The 16,801-nt window shown below is 41.7% G+C and overlaps 2 protein-coding genes across 3 annotated transcripts; both read right to left on the reverse strand.

Moving 5' to 3' along the window:
- Positions 1 to 267: 267 nt before the first annotated feature.
- LOC145548540 (uncharacterized) lies at positions 268 to 1,705 on the reverse strand. Its single transcript, XM_081599092.1, has 3 exons — positions 1,495 to 1,705; positions 1,233 to 1,421; positions 268 to 596 (listed from the first exon to the last, which is right to left on the reverse strand). The coding sequence occupies exons 1-3, from the start codon at positions 1,703 to 1,705 to the stop codon at positions 415 to 417; spliced, it is 582 nt and encodes a 193-aa protein (XP_081455218.1). The 3' UTR covers positions 268 to 414.
- Positions 1,706 to 10,256: 8,551 nt separating this feature from the next.
- Positions 10,257 to 15,755, reverse strand: LOC145548927 (CD276 antigen-like). Of its 2 annotated transcripts, none has more exons than XM_081600039.1 (3): positions 15,538 to 15,755; positions 10,845 to 11,183; positions 10,257 to 10,765 (listed from the first exon to the last, which is right to left on the reverse strand). In XM_081600039.1, the coding sequence occupies exons 1-3, from the start codon at positions 15,596 to 15,598 to the stop codon at positions 10,614 to 10,616; spliced, it is 552 nt and encodes a 183-aa protein (XP_081456165.1). In that variant the 5' UTR covers positions 15,599 to 15,755; the 3' UTR covers positions 10,257 to 10,613. The 2 variants fall into 2 exon arrangements, with proteins under 2 accessions (XP_081456165.1, XP_081456164.1); XM_081600038.1 differs by lacking the exon at positions 15,538 to 15,755 and adding an exon at positions 12,312 to 12,586 and having other exon boundaries at positions 10,295 to 10,765.
- Positions 15,756 to 16,801: the final 1,046 nt, after the last annotated feature.

Consider the following 16,801-nt stretch of genomic DNA (forward strand, 5'->3'; position numbering starts at 1 on the left):
GATCTGAGCCTCTTTCTGAAGAAGACCCAGTGTGTTTATCAGCTGAGTTGTAGTATCAGCTCTCCGCCAGTAGGTGGCAGCAGGAGGATGTTTCATCATCAGCTGATGGAGTCACGTGACTCTGAATGCTGGGTCTCTGCTGCTGGAGGTTTGTCCAGCAGGGGGCGCAGCTGCTGGGTCTCTGCTGTTTTAGGTTTGTCCAGCAGGGGGCGCAGCTGCTGGGTCTCTGCTGCTGGAGGTTTGTCCAGCAGGGGGCGCAGCTGCTGGGTCTCTGCTGTTTTAGGTTTGTCCAGCAGGGGGCGCAGCTGCTGGGTCTCTGCTGCTGGAGGTTTGTCCAGCAGGGGGCGCAGCTGCTGGGTCTCTGCTGCTGGAGGTTTGTCCAGCAGGGGGCGCAGCTGCTGGGTCTCTGCTGTTTTAGGTTTGTCCAGCAGGGGGCGCAGCTGCTGGGTCTCTGCTGCTGGAGGTTTGTCCAGCAGGGGGCGCAGCTGCTGGGTCTCTGCTGCTGGAGGTTTGTCCAGCAGGGGGCGCAGCTGCTGGGTCTCTGCTGCTGATTTGTCCCTGTTGTCCGTCTCCTGTCCTCTCTGAATGATCTGTGTCTGCAGAATGAAACTCGGATCAGAGCAGCAGCTGCAGGACTGGAGACAGAAATATTCAGTCCTTCTAAACAAGCAGACGGTTAAAGTTCTCTGGAACATTCTGGTTGTTTCTGGTTGGTCTGAACTGGACCTGCAGGATGTTGGCGGCATGAGAAGCAGACCACAGCATGTTCCACTGCTGCAGAAAAACACCGTGCAGCTCAGACTAATCTGTCTCCATCTGTTGCCACCTTCAGACCACAGAGGAGAAACTGAGACTAGAGATGATCTGCGGTGAGATCGGGTCGGTTCTGATCAGGTCTCATGGAACTTTCCTGAACCAACAGGAAGCTGAGGTCTGAACCTCATCCGCCCAGTGATGGACAGAATCATGTTTACGACATAAACATCTGGTTTGCTGTTCACTGACCTGCTGTTGGTGTTTGGACTAAGAACCAGTCATCATGAAATCTGTAAACTGTAAAATAAAATCTTTCTGCATTCAGGAGGACGATAAGGTGGAGCAACAGAACCAGCAGGTTCTGACCGTGATAAAGTTCTGCAGATCAACAAGGTAACGTTCTGCTGTCTGAGGAGCTGAACTGAGTTAAAACACATTTAATATTCATGCTGGGATTATTTCAGTCAGATTCTCACCATTATGGTTCATCTGGATAAAGAATGAAACCACCAGAACCAGGAAGAGCAGAGAAACAGCAACACTGAAGAAAATGAGACGATGGATGATGCTGAGGAGGTTCTGGAGGTCAGGAGGAGAGATGGATGGAGGGATGGAGGTGGAGGAAGGAGGAGGAATGGAGGATGGAGCAGTGGAGGTGATTCTCCCTGAAATGAATCAAAGTAATAATTTATTTCTGGTCTCCTGATGAAGGTTGAAGCAGACAGAGAAGCTGCTGACCTTTGACCCAGATCCAGCTGGATGGAGACTCTCCATCCTGACCGCTGATGCTGCACTGGTAGAGGCCTTCATCAGAGCTGGAGACATGGAGGAGGGTCATGTGACCTGATGGTCCATCACCAATGAAGGAGCCATCTTTATAGAAAGCAGCTGGGAGGTTGTGGGCTGGACTCTTTGCTCTGCAGCTCAGAGTGACGTCATCTCCCTCCATCACAGGGAGGACAGGACTCTGCAGGATCACTGATCCACCTCAACACAGAGACAAACTACAGCATTTCATCCATTTCCACACAGCAACACTAACTCCACAGTCTGATCTTACCAGAGACAGAGAGCTGGATGCTGCTGCTGCTGCTGGGGGAGGCTCCAGATGTGGACTCACACCAGTACACACCAGAGTCTAATGAGTACAGGAAGCTGATGCTGCAGGTGGAACCAGTATGTCTCCCCCACCCTTTTCCACACCAAGTACTGGCTGCTCTGGTTGTGTTTCTCCTCACAGTCCATCCAGCTGAGATGTTTCCATCCTCACAGATCAGAGTCACTGATTCTCCTTGGAAGAACTGAGATCTGCTGGGACTCAGAGTCAGACGAACGGCTGGAGGGAAAAACTGCTGCTGGTTTTATTCTCATCAAAGCTCCAAATTCCTGCATTAAACCTGAACCCTGAACACATCCTGTTGGTTTCTCTCATAATCTGATCACTAATAATGTTAAATCACATCTTATCCCTGGATGGAGGAGATCTGAGCTCCTTAAACAGAGAAACAGATTAAAGTAATAACTGTTTTCCTCTTTTACATCGACTTCCATGTCTCATTAACTACGTTAAGGAAACTCATTCATTTTTTCACATATCAATCCAGTAAAATGTTCAAAACAGGAAGTGATCAAACCTCGGCTGGGTGTGCAGAAAAGCTTCAGGGTCAAAACTATAAAAAAGAGAAATTAGAATAAACTATAACAAATATAATAAACTAAATATGATTCACAGTTTCATAACTCAGACATATAAATGATCATTCAGGCGTCACAACTCAAAGCTGGAGTCTGTACTTACAGAGCAGGAGCCTGGCTGATGTTTGCTTCATGGTTCCTGTCAGAGATCTGACTGGTTTCAGTCAGAATCAGTCCGACCCTCTTCTTCCTCTTCCTCTTCCTCCGACGCCTGTCTGTCTGTCTGTCTGAAGGTGGAAAAAGGTTTAAATGAGGAAAAGAAGCAAAATAACAACATCAGCTACAGCTAAAGTTCAGCTGCTGACAGATTGTCTGTATGCATTAGCACAGTACCAATGAACCACAGAATAAACCCAAAAGCTCCTTCAGTCTCCAGCTTTCGTCCTTCCTTCAGCTCTGCGGCCACCGGAGGGCGCTGTTCGTCCAGGAACAGATCAGATGGTGGATGAAACTGCTGGGTCAGATATTCTGGATACCATGAAAGTGTAACTAACCTTCAGAAAGATGAACCTGGAAAATGTAGAAAACAACCCAGATAAGTGGGCGGAGCCAAGAACAAGATGGCCGACAGACGCAGCCAACGCATCTGGTTCCTGAATGTCTAAACTTCAGACGCTCATCGGATGGAGGACATGTTGATTTCACTTTTAACTTAATCAAATTATCACTCATTTTTAAGGGAGAATAACTAATTAGAAATTAACTTTACTTTTAATACCAGAAATTCAGTTTCTCTCATTCTCAGTAACCTGCAGCGCTGATTTCACAAAATCAATCAGGAGAAGCAAAATCTGACTTTTTTGACAGCAAAACTTTGTCATAGCAAGAAATTATTCAAAAATATAATATCTTAATAGCATAAATAAGCGATGGGATAAATATTCACCCCTTTACAGTGACGGACCTAATTCAACAGAGGTCCAGCCAAATGGTGCTAAAGTAACACAAAGAACACGTAAAGCTAAATTTATAAAATCATGAATTTTCTGGATTCTGCTAAATCAAAACAGTGCAGGTCCAGGAGCATAATGTGACCTCTGACCCCTAAATATTCAGCAACTGGTTACAGAAGGAGAGGAGGATGCAGCCATACTGGAGACAAAAACATTTCAGTCAGCAGAAGGACATCAGACCGTCCTCAACCGGAGACACTGGGAGAGGAGCTTAAACAGGGAGGACACCAGGTTACCGTGACGACGACACTTAGATTTTTTTGGTATCATCATTTTGTTATTTAGTTCATATTCAGTCTAATGTTCAATTTCCTCTGTATGTCTAAACTGACCTGGAGGCCCCATGTGAAACAGTTAACTGTGTTTCCCAGACCTTAAACTACGTTTCCTCAGCTGCCTCCTTATCAACCGGAATACTCCCTACCTTAGAAACTGCCTGTGTGCAGTAATAATTCTTCTCTGTTGTCTTCTTTAGCTATCCTGATGTGAGAGCAGAAGTGAGAAAACGACTGAAATTCAGGTCAAGGCCAAAGGGAAGAAGGAAGAGACTCCATGAAGAAGAGGAAGAACGTTCTTTGGACCAAAACGGAGATTTCTGACCATCAGACATGACGGCAAACACACTGCCTCAGGCGTCACTAAATACTGACTGAGAGGGGAGATTTATACCATCACATACATTTATATAATTGTCATTATGTTGAAATCTGCTTTGAGTTTGAGGTTAAAGAGTCAAAAAGCCAAATTTTCTTGATCATGGTTGATTTGTAAAAGCAGTAAAACATGCAGGAGAGAATGTTTTATACATGCCGTGTGTAAACGTCTCCTTCCTCTCTCTCTGTCTCTCTCTCTCTGTCTCTCTTTCTACCTCTCTCTGTCTCTCTGCCTCTCTCTCTCTGTCTACCTCTCTCTATCTGTCTCTCTCTCTGTCTCTCTCTCTCTCTCTGTCTACCTCTCTCTGTCTCTCTCTGTCTCTCTCTCTCTCTCTCTCTCTCTCTCTCTCAATCTCTCTCTCTCTCTCTGTCTCTCTTTCTCTCTCTCTCTGTCTCTCTGTCTCTCTCTCTGTCTCTCTTTCTACCTCTCTCTCTCTCTCTCTCTTTCTCTCTGTCTCTCTCTCTGTCTCTCTCTCTTTGTCTCTCTTTCTACCTCTCTCTCTCTCTTTCTCTCTCTCTGTCTCTCTCTCTCTCTCTCTCTCTCTCTCTCTGTCTCTCTTTCTACCTCTCTCTCTCTCTTTCTCTCTCTCTGTCTCTCTCTCTCTCTCTCTCTCTCTGTCTCTCTTTCTACCTCTCTCTCTTTCTCTCTCTCTCTGTCTCTCTTTCTCTCTCTCTGTCTCTCTGTCTCTCTCTCCTCTCTCTCTCTCTGTCTACCTCTCTCTATCTGTCTCTCTCTCTCTCTCTGTCTACCTCTCTCTCTCTGTGTGTCTCTCTCTCTGTTTTTCTTTCTCTCTCTCTCTGTCTCTCTCTCTCTCTCTCACTGTCTCTCTCTCTGTCTCTCTTTCTCTCTCTCTGTTTCTCTTTCTCTCTCTCTCTCTCTCTCTCTCTCTCTCTCACTGTCTCTCTCTCTCTCTCTCTTTCTATCTGTCTCTGTCTCTCTCTCTGACTACATCTCTCTCTCTCTCTCTCTCTCTCTCTCTCTCTCTCTCTCTCTCTCTCTTTCTATTTATTCATTTTCTTTTGCAGAACAGAAACATAAATCCTGCTGAGCCAGGAACATGTTTCTTTACAACTGACTCTTTTTTTCCAGTTTAACAGGAAGAGGGAAACCTGGAACCAGAACTGCTGAAGAACCACAGTACTGGTTCTGGTTCTGTTGGACCTCAGTGCTGATCAGGACATTTTACTGAATGGACTGGAGAGTTGGGTCGGACTCTCCGGTCCATTGCTCCACTGGTTCCAGGCTGATATAAAGAACTGGGATTACTTTGTTTAAATAAAACCTTCTCATCAGAGAGGTCAAAGGTCACATGTGGGGAACCCCAAGGTTCAATCCTAGGATCCCCTCTGACTCAATATCTATCTGCTCCAACTGGTTCAGGTTATAACAGGTTATAAGATCAGCTACCATAACTATGATACACAGCTCTACATCACGATGTCACCAGGTGACCTTTGACCCCATCCAGTCACTGAATAGATGCTGAGAACAGATCAATGTGTGGATGAGACAAAACTTTCTCCAGAAACTGAAATGATCATCTTTGGACGTAAAGAGGAACGATCTAGAGCTATAGATGTACAGTTATAGATCTAAGGTTATAGTTCAAGAGTTCTAGATCTACAGTTCTAGATCTAGAGTTATAGATATACAGTTCTAGATCAAGAGTCATAGATATACAGTTCTAGAACTACCGTTATAGATCTAGAGTTATAGATATACAGTTTTAGAACTACCGTTATAGATCTAGAGTCATAGATCTAGAGTTATAGATATACAGTTCTAGAACTACAGTTATAGATCTAGTCATAGATCTAGAGTTATTGATCTAGAGTCAGCTTCGGTTGTTCCAACTGTAAACTAGAGATCAGGCTGACCTCTGACCTCTGACCTGACCCTCTGGTTCCACAGTGGTTTTTCTCCCAGGACGTTTCCAGAGGACTAAAGTCTCCGATCAGAGAAACTGATGCTGAGGCATCAATATCCCACTAATGTTGAAATAACACAGTTTTGCCTCTGCTGTGTTTCTATTAAATAAAATAATTAAAATCGCCCGGATGATGAGTTCATTCACACGATGTCATTAAAAACCTTCATCTTCCCACCACTTCCTGTCGTCCTCTTCGTCTTTTCCAGCAGTGGTAACGTCAGCTTGTTATCATGTGACTCAAACGACGTGAAAAATCTGTTTCCTTTGCAGATTATAGACATACACTGAGTTTATACAGCTGGAAACCAGAAACATTTTAATTTTACCATGAAACTGGAAACCAGAAACATTTTACCATAAAACTGGAAACCAGAAACATTTTACCATAAAACTGGAAACCAGAAACATTTTACCATAAAACTGGAAACCAGAAACATTTTACCATGAAACTGGAAACCAGAAACATTTTACAATGAAACTGGAAACCAGAAACATTTTACCATAAAACTGGAAACCAGAAACATTTTACCATAAAACTGGAAACCAGAAACATTTTACCATGAAACTGGAAACCAGAAACATTTTACCATAAAACTGGAAACCAGAAACATTTTACCATAAAACTGGAAACCAGAAACATTTTACCATGAAACTGGAAACCAGAAACATTTGACCATGAAACTGGAAACCAGAAACATTTTACCATAAAACTGGAAACCAGAAACATTTTACCATGAAACTGGAAACCAGAAACATTTTACCATGAAACTGGAAACCAGAAACATTTTACCATAAAACTGGAAACCAGAAACATTTTACCATGAAACTGGAAACCAGAAACATTTTACCATGAAACTGGAAACCAGAAACATTTTACCATGAAACTGGAAACCAGAAACATTTTACCATGAAACTGGAAACCAGAAACATTTTACCATGAAACTGGAAACCAGAAACATTTTACCATAAAACTGGAAACCAGAAACATTTTACCATAAAACTGGAAACCAGAAACATTTTACCATGAAACTGGAAACCAGAAACATTTTACCATGAAACTGGAAACCAGAAACATTTTACCATAAAACTGGAAACCAGAAACATTTTACCATAAAACTGGAAACAAGAAACATTTTACCATGAAACTGGAAACCAGAAACATTTTAATTTTACCATGAAACTGGAAACCAGAAACATTTTACCATGAAACTGCAAACCAGAAACATTTTACCATGAAACTGGAAACCAGAAACATTTTACCATGAAACTGCAAACCAGAAACATTTTACCATGAAACTGGAAACCAGAAACATTTTACCATAAAACTGGAAACCAGAAACATTTGACCATAAAACTGGAAACCAGAAACATTTGACCATAAAACTGGAAACCAGAAACATTTTACCATGAAACTGGAAACCAGAAACATTTTACAATGAAACTGGAAACCAGAAACATTTTACCATAAAACTGGAAACCAGAAACATTTTACCATGAAACTGGAAACCAGAAACATTTTACCATGAAACTGGAAACCAGAAACATTTTACCATGAAACTGGAAACCAGAAACATTTTACCATGAAACTGGAAACCAGAAACATTTTACCATGAAACTGGAAACCAGAAACATTTTACCATGAAACTGGAAACCAGAAACATTTTACCATAAAACTGGAAACCAGAAACATTTGACCATAAAACTGGAAACCAGAAACATTTTACCATGAAACTGGAAACCAGAAACATTTGACCATGAAACTGGAAACCAGAAACATTTTACCATGAAACTGGAAACCAGAAACATTTTACCATGAAACTGGAAACCAGAAACATTTTAATTTTACCATGAAACTGGAAACCAGAAACATTTTACCATGAAACTGCAAACCAGAAACATTTTACCATGAAACTGGAAACCAGAAACATTTTACCATAAAACTTGAAACCAGAAACATTTTACCATAAAACTTGAAACCAGAAACATTTTAACATGAAACTGGAAACCAGAAACATTTTACCATGAAACTGGAAACCAGAAACATTTTACCATGAAACTGGAAACCAGAAACATTTTAATTTTACCATGAAACTGGAAACCAGAAACATTTTACCATGAAACTGCAAACCAGAAACATTTTACCATGAAACTGGAAACCAGAAACATTTTACCATAAAACTTGAAACCAGAAACATTTTACCATAAAACTTGAAACCAGAAACATTTTAACATGAAACTGGAAACCAGAAACATTTTACCATAAAACTGGAAACCAGAAACATTTTACCATGAAACTGGAAACCAGAAACATTTTACCATGAAACTGGAAACCAGAAACATTTTACAATGAAACTGGAAACCAGAAACATTTTACCATGAAACTGGAAACCAGAAACATTTTACCATAAAACTGGAAACCAGAAACATTTTACCATCAAACTGGAAACCAGAAACATTTTACCATGAAACTGCAAACCAGAAACATTTTACCATGAAACTGGAAACCAGAAACATTTTACCATGAAACTGGAAACCAGAAACATTTTACCATGAAACTGGAAACCAGAAACATTTTAATTTTACCATGAAACTGGAAACCAGAAACATTTTACCATGAAACTGCAAACCAGAAACATTTTACCATGAAACTGGAAACCAGAAACATTTTACCCTAAAACTTGAAAGCAGAAACACTTGACCATAAAACTTGAAACCAGAAACATTTGACCATAAAACTGGAAACCAGAAACATTTGACCATAAAACTGGAAACCAGAAACATTTTACCATGAAACTGGAAACCAGAAACATTTTACCATGAAACTGGAAACCAGAAACATTTTACCATGAAACTGGAAACCAGAAACATTTGACCATGAAACTGGAAACCAGAAACATTTTACCATGAAACTGGAAACCAGAAACATTTTACCATGAAACTGGAAACCAGAAACATTTTACCATGAAACTGGAAACCAGAAACATTTTAATTTTACCATGAAACTGGAAACAAGAAACATTTTACCATGAAACTGTAAACCAGAAACATTTCACCATGAAACTGGCAACCAGAAACATTTTACCATAAAACTTGAAACCAGAAACATTTTACCATAAAACTTGAAACCAGAAACATTTTAACATGAAACTGGAAACCAGAAACATTTTACCATAAAACTGGAAACCAGAAACATTTTACCATGAAACTGGAAACCAGAAACATTTACCATGAAACTGGAAACCAGAAACATTTTACCTTAAAACTGGAAACCAGAAACATTTGACCATAAAACTGGAAACCAGAAACATTTGACCATAAAACTGGAAACCAGAAACATTTGACCATGAAACTGGAAACCAGAAACATTTTACCATGAAACTGGAAACCAGAAACATTTTACCATGAAACTGGAAACCAGAAACATTTTACCATAAAACATATTTAAATCAACATGTTTTCATTAAACACGTTTAAACAATAATCTGCTTAAAGGCAGCAGAGCAGCTGAACCAGTTTAACTCTGTTCTAAACATGGTGAGTTTCTATTTACTCACTGAAACACAGAGACGGACACACAGATTATTCCACTTTTATTAAAATACAGATGAATTTGCCTTTGAACGTAAAAACAGAAGATAAATAAAAGCAACAAGAACAGTTTGACTTTAGAATTAATTCTTCATGTTTATCTGCAGAAAGTAAAACATAAAACTGACAAATTAAATGTTTTTCTTCATGACTTTTACAGGACAACAAAAACAAAAACACAGAAACCTTCATTTTTATGGGCCCCATCAGTGACAGGCAGCATTATGAAGCATCGCCCAGCCTGTATGGACATGTGGGGCCCATCTGGGTCAGAAACATGCTGGACGATGGGGCCCATACGGGGTCACGAAGTCACCGCTCATGTTTGATCCAGGATGGCTTTGGGGGAAAATGGGCCCCATGTGGGCTCTACATGTGTTTCTGCTTTTATCAACAAACTGGACCCAGCTGTAGCATTTGTTCTGTTTAGTCCACCTGGTCCCATATGAGCCCCGTCCATACTGGACCCGTCCAGCCTGACCGAACCCTGATGGGCCCCACAAACACATGCTGGTTAGAAACCAGCTTCATCAGACCGGGTCAGAATTCTTCATCCTCCTGACCAACCAAAGACAAAACTCCTTCATCAAACCAGCAGTTTGATCATAAATACTGTAAATATTCTTAGCTTCATTCTGCTGGTGCCTCTCCAGCTAACGTTCCAGGTGAGAGGCGGGGTCACCTGGACGGGTCACCAGTCTGTCGCAGGGCAACACAGAGACACACAACCATCCACACACACACACACACCTAGGGACAATTTGGACAGACCAATTAACCTGACAGTCATGTTTTGGACTGTGGGAGGAAACCGGAGTACCTGGAGAAAACCCACCATGCAGGGAGAACATGGAGACTCCATGCAGAAAGACCGGGAATCAAACCCAGAACCTTCTAGCTGCAAGGCAACAGCTCTACCCACTGCACCACTGTGCGGCCCCCTTTAATGCTCCAGTAGTTTGGAAGAAGACCAGAGAGCAGAAGCACTTAACGCTGTTTGCCTCCAGCTTTCTTCCTGCTTCTGTTCTGTTTCTTCTTCAGAACCAGAACAGAAGCAGGAAGAAAGTTGATGAAACCCAACGAAGAGCAAATAAAAGAATCAGGGACACACAGAGCAGGCCGGCTGCAGGGAAAGCTCTGTCGGATCCACTCTTGTTCCCTCCATCATTCCTGCTTCCATCCTGGTTCCCTGCAGCACAGAACCAGGAGTTAGTCTGATCCGACTGAAGATCATCACCAGGACGGTTCTGACCCAGTGTAACACTCACCTGGAGGAGGTTCAGTAGAAACCTGCAGGCTGACGGTGCTGATCAGTTTCTTCTCTGTGTTTATTTGAACTCGACACTCGTATGTCCCCTTGTCATCAGTCTTCACGTTGTCCAGAACCAAAGACGCCTCTCCATTCGTCACCTGCCAGTCCAGGAGATTCGCTCGGTTCTGATAGGCTTGGTGCCGGACCAATGAGTTTTTCTGACCGGGTCGGACAAACAGAACATCTGAGTCCAGATCGGTTCTGCTCCATATCACAGCCTCTGGATCTCTGAGGCCAGCAGCTGTACAGGGCAGAGTGACGATGCCTCCAGAACGAACCGAGAGGTTCTGCTCACCTGACGGAGCAGAGAGGTCAAAGGTGAGAAATTACAATGTACAAAACTGACCATCCTGTGTGACCTGGAGCAGGAAGTGCTTTTATTTTGATATTTTCAGCAGAACGTGTCCATTACTGCCAATGTTGCGCTTCATTAACATTTATGCTGTTATTGGGTCTGACTAGTTCCTGAGCTGTTGGGCTGCAGGTCTTTCAGGTTTCATGGTGTCACCAGCGTAACCGTCTCCTTTCTGCAGCAGGTTGAAACGCTCCTCTGATGAAGCTCACAGTGAGGCGGCTTCAGCTCTGAGCTGCTGCTGGTCAAAATGACCTCTTCTCCCCACTGCCCTGCTCTCTCCTACTACTCTCCAGCTACACTTTAACAGCTGTTATTGTTGCGTTAATGTTCAGCTCTTTCCTGAATGTTCCTTCCAGGTTTTCCAGGTTTTTCCAGCCTTGACCAGAATCAGCGTCTCATTCTGAGAAGGTTTCATTAGAAAAAAATCAGAAAATTAAAATTGATGAGGCAGAGCTTAAAGTTTTTCAAGATTTTGAATGAAAAACATAATGGATTCAATGATTTTTTACCTTATTTTTTATTTTGAATTAGAATCCAATAAGAAACAACAAATAAAAACTAGTAATCAGTTGTTATAGTTTCTATCACTTATCAGGGTTTCCCCCAGAAAACCTGCTCAGCCCGGTGGTTCGAGCGCCGAGGCCGTAAACCGTTTAATATTAAAAAATGTTAGGTTGACAGGAAATGTGAAAATATTACATTTGACCCGTCTGCAGGTTCCACTGCCTGAGCTTTTGTTGTTTTTAATATTGTTTCATATTATAAAGTCACTATAGGAAAGGGCTTTTCAAATGTAACTTGTGTTTTACGTATTGCATTTATGATTTAATAAAGAAACAAATGATCAATGAAAGAGATTATAATAATACTTGGTTTTGATATTTTTACCTAATATAAACTTTGCAGCTGGATGCAGTCTAGTCAAATCATCCTGTCTAGTTTTCCTCAGGTCTGTTCCTGACATGATTATGATTCTCAGAGGACTGAAGGGTTTATAAATGATCTTTCTACATTTATGACCATTTCTATTTCAGACACAGACTCTGGATAACATCCAGAAAAACTCACCCAGAACAACAAGCACAAACTCGACAGACGTGATGATGAGTAACGAGGCTCTGATTCCAGCCATCGCTGCTTCACCGCTGAGACTTTTTCTTTAAAGCTTGTATCGGATTATTCTCTTATTGTTTGTTCATTTAACAAATGAACAAACATTTGTCATGAATCTCCTAAAGATGTGGATGTTTTCCAAACGGAGCTCAGAGTCAAACTGTCGGATCAGACTGAAGTTCAGCCATAAACTCTGAAAACAAAAACCAGCACGTGTTTCAGCTGTTAGCTAAATGCTAAATGCTGCGTTATTAGCGGAAGTGACTCAGGAACGTTTCTGATCTGTTTCCAGGTTGATTTTTCATGAGAGGCGAATCGTGACGGATTCTGGTGAAACTGTCACTTCAGAGACATTTCAGGGTTTATTTTCTTCTCCTTTAGCCTGAAGCTGTAATAATAAATCACAGACAGTGAAGAAGTAAAGCAGGTTACAGCCTGTTGAAACAGCAGCATGAGACTCTGGATATGCAGATCTATGAGCTGTGAAGGTCAAAGTTCAGCTGCTACTGGAAGTTATGTCTATAATTTTACTGGTTTTAGTGGATATAAAGGCAATTTACTTATTTATTAGTCAAACTGAGGTAAATATAAAGGCACACCACACTTTTAAGATTTTTAAAAATAAAATGTTACTTTGTGTTTATCAGATAAAATCTTAATAAAAACAGTTACATCCGTGTTTGTAACCAGATCAAACTGGTGTGAATTAATTAGTTTAAAGATAAAATGAAACGGCTGCAGGACGTTTCGCTTCATTTCCTCCTCTTTGTCTGTAATCCTCAGGATTAAACCTGAAACCTGCTGATGATCTCAGGTAAATCCAGGTAAATCCAGGTAAATCCAGGTAAATCCAGACCAGCTCCTGATGTTCATGGAGGATTAAACCTTAAATCTGATCCCGTAGCAGAAACATTGGAGTTAATCCCATAAACACCTGGTGGAACATGATTCACTAAGATGAAGATTATCTGCTTCATAGCATCAATATTCAAACTGCAGATATAAAAACTGAGACATTCCTACGACACTGAGGCTCCTGCAGGCCTTTATTACCTCATATTACCTGAAAGTGAAAGAATATTCTGTTATTTTACATTTTTATGAAGTTAGAAGCTGAATGTCTCCATATTTCATCACAGATCCAGTTGAACTGATTCTCTCTGGTTCCTTCATTCAGTCACACTGGATGAAGGACTTCATCTCTTATCAAAGGTTTTCACAGGTGTTCAGTAGAATTCGGCTCTGGACTTTGACTAGGCCATGCATCTTTGTATCCAATGTGCCTCTGGGTTGCTGTCCTGCTGGAAGCTGAACCTCCAGTTTCAGGTCTGACTGGTTTTCCTGCAGGTTGATTCTGGTTTCAGCTCAGTCATCCTTCCACTAAACTTTCTGCCGACTGTCTTCCTCCTGCTTCCTGTGTGAATCTTTTAATGAGCCAAACTCCCTGCTGGGGTTTGTTTTAACAGCTTTTCTGATGACATCAGAGCCAAACGCGCCACAACTTTACACACAATAAGTTTCGTTTAGACCAGAGGTTCTTAACCTTCTTTGAGGTACCGAACCCACCAGATTCATACGCGCTTTCACCGAACCCTTCTGTAGTGATGAATAAAATATGATTTCCCCCCAAATTAAAGACATAGGGGTGACCCAACTAGAGTCTAGTTGGGTCACCCCAAGATCACCAAGTCTTGATAAAGGTAGAGTCTCTGAGATCAGTTCTTCAAAATATAGTCAGTGTTTTCAGCAAAGCTGAGCCGACTGTCCAGGAACGACCCAAAGTATTTAACAGGTTGGCCATCGAGAGAAACTGGAACCACTTTAAGGTCTTTAGATCATTTAATTAGCTCTACATTCTAAAGAGAATGAAAAACTAATAATAAATAATAAAGACTTTGCGGTATTCTGATTTAGTAATGTAATTATATTAGTTGTGTTACCACCCCCAGGCCACTAGAGGCAGTAACAACCTCAAAAAGATGCGACTAAGGAGCAGATTTAGAAGCTACAGAAGCTACCAAAAGCTACAGAATTTGGTAAAAACTGTGAGCTTTGCTGAAGTAAATAAAGACACAAGTTCAAATCCATGCTGAGAGGAGCTCCTTCAATCAGGGCTCCTCCACAGCTCTGATTGGCTAAGCAATGTAACGTGATCCTATGATTGGCTAAGCCATGTAACGTGATCCTCTGATTGGCTCAGCAATGTAACGTGATCCTCTGCAGCAAGTGATGGCAAAGCGGGGCGTCATCACGACTTTACACAAGTGAGTCTTTACCTCCGCGGCAGAGGCTCCGCCGAACCCCTGAGACCGACTCACTGAACCCCTGGGGTTCGATCGAACACTGGTTTAGACGAAGTTTACCATATTTTCTGCACTATAAGCACCTAAAAACCTTCAATTTCATCAAAAGCCGACAGTGCGCCTTATATATGGACCAATATTGAACCACAACAGCTCTAGCAGCTACGGTAAGCAGCCTCGACTTTATTTTACCGAAGAAGCGCGGTGCATGCTGGGATAGTTGTCAGAACGCTGGTTTGTTAATAAAGTGATAATACATTTAAAGCTGGGGGGATGGGGGAAGAGAGACAGAGACTGTGGCGGCAGCGTGTCGGTTGGTCTGTGTTACCCAGAATGCAGTTGGGCACAATATGACAACACCAACACCGTGACTGAGGCAGCGTACTATATAAAGTACTGGGGACCAGTCCTTTACAATGGAGATGTGTAATAATAGAGTACGGAACAAATTGGCAACCTAAACTGAAGTGTCTATTCTATGCACCTTATATATGAAAAAAGTTTTAAAATAGACCATCCATTGAAGGTCAATGGCCTATTTCACCATTCACCATCAATGGTGAAATAGGCCCTTCATTGAATGTGCGCCTTATAGTGTGGAAAATACGGTAGAATAAGAGAGATGATTCTGATCTTCAGCTCTTTATCGTTTTACTGTCAGACCAAACAACACATTCCACATTCAAGCTCCAACATGAGAACATCGTCCTGCTATCAAAATGTTTGTTTCCAGTCAAACCATCCGACTCCGTTTGTGCTGAATTAGCTCCGTCTGTTTCTCCTGCCTGTGTTTTTACGCCGTTTCAGTACAAAAGTATGTAAACTAATTCCTGTCTTTCAGCTTTCTGCTGTAGAGACGACATGTTTCAGAGACTCACCTGAAGCCGACATGCAGAGAACCAGAGCAGAACCCAACAGCAGGTCCAGACTGAGTAACATCAGCGTTCCTCCAGCCGTCAACACGCAGCAGAACTGAACCGAGATGGAGGAACGAGTCGACCCACTGATTCAGAACCACACAGTGTCAAGACTGAACTCACTGGAAGAAGACATGAACGGTCTTTTCTTTCCGAGGAGTCTCGTCAAAAAGGAGGAAGCAGGAAGCTGATGCTGAGCTTTATACAAGTATGATGTCGTGAATAAAGCCGTATTCAGCTGAGAAATGGCGTAAACTGATCCTCCTGAAGCTGCGTGGAGAAACAGCTTCAGGAGGCTGAAGGTTCTGCCAGCTGTCTGTCACAGAAACAGAAACTAAAAAACCAGATTGAACTCGTCCAGAGAGTGTTTCCAGGTGAGTTTACAGCTTTTACTAACTTTACAGAACAACACAGAGCTGTGAGATAATCCTGATGGATTGGAAACTTTTCTCTGTGGAGGAAAAAAGGCTTCATGATACTAAATACCATTAATAATGAGCTCAGGTTGTCGGTCTGTTCCTATCTGGGCTTTTGGTCACATAAAACGATAAAAACATGATAACTAAATTAAATTCAGGCATAAACTGAATTAAATCCTTCAGATTGATGATGTATTGCAATAAAATGAAGAAAATAAAGCTGGTATCCATCCCTGAGCCCAGAGCGGGTTCCTCATCAGAACCGCCTCAGTTTTAACCTGAACCGGTTCAGGTCAAAGGTCAGGTTCAGTTCTTCAGGAAGGATTTTCTTTCCCATGTTCACTGTTCACACAGAGGAGGCTGTTTTACATGGAAACACTTTATTACCATTATGGTTATGAATATGGCAAACAGTTTCATACAAACTAAAATGAACGATGAGTTAATGCAGCAGGCAGATTTTAACCCTGGAGGAACGTTACAGACGGTTAATGTTTCCTGTTTCCTTTGTTTTCTGTGTTTGATAATTTACCAGAACAAACTGAACTGGAACCCAACAACTGTTTGTTAAGCTATTAGCAGCAGCAGCAGCGGCGGCGGCCATGTTTATGATAACTGATCATGAGTTTCTGCTTCAGACACATTTAAGGGTTTAAAGGTCATTTCACTGCGTCTCAGCTGAGTTTAAGTCCAGACTTGGACTAGACCACCTGTCAGTCACCTGGGGAACATGTCACACCTGTTCTGTCTGGGTTTGTAGCTCAGCCATGTCTCATGATCTGATCTGATTTAATGATTAGAAATAT

This window comes from Poecilia reticulata, chromosome 18, assembly GCF_904066995.2.
Source record: "Poecilia reticulata chromosome 18, P_reticulata-male-v2, whole genome shotgun sequence".
NCBI classification, from domain to species: Eukaryota; Metazoa; Chordata; class Actinopteri; order Cyprinodontiformes; family Poeciliidae; genus Poecilia; species Poecilia reticulata.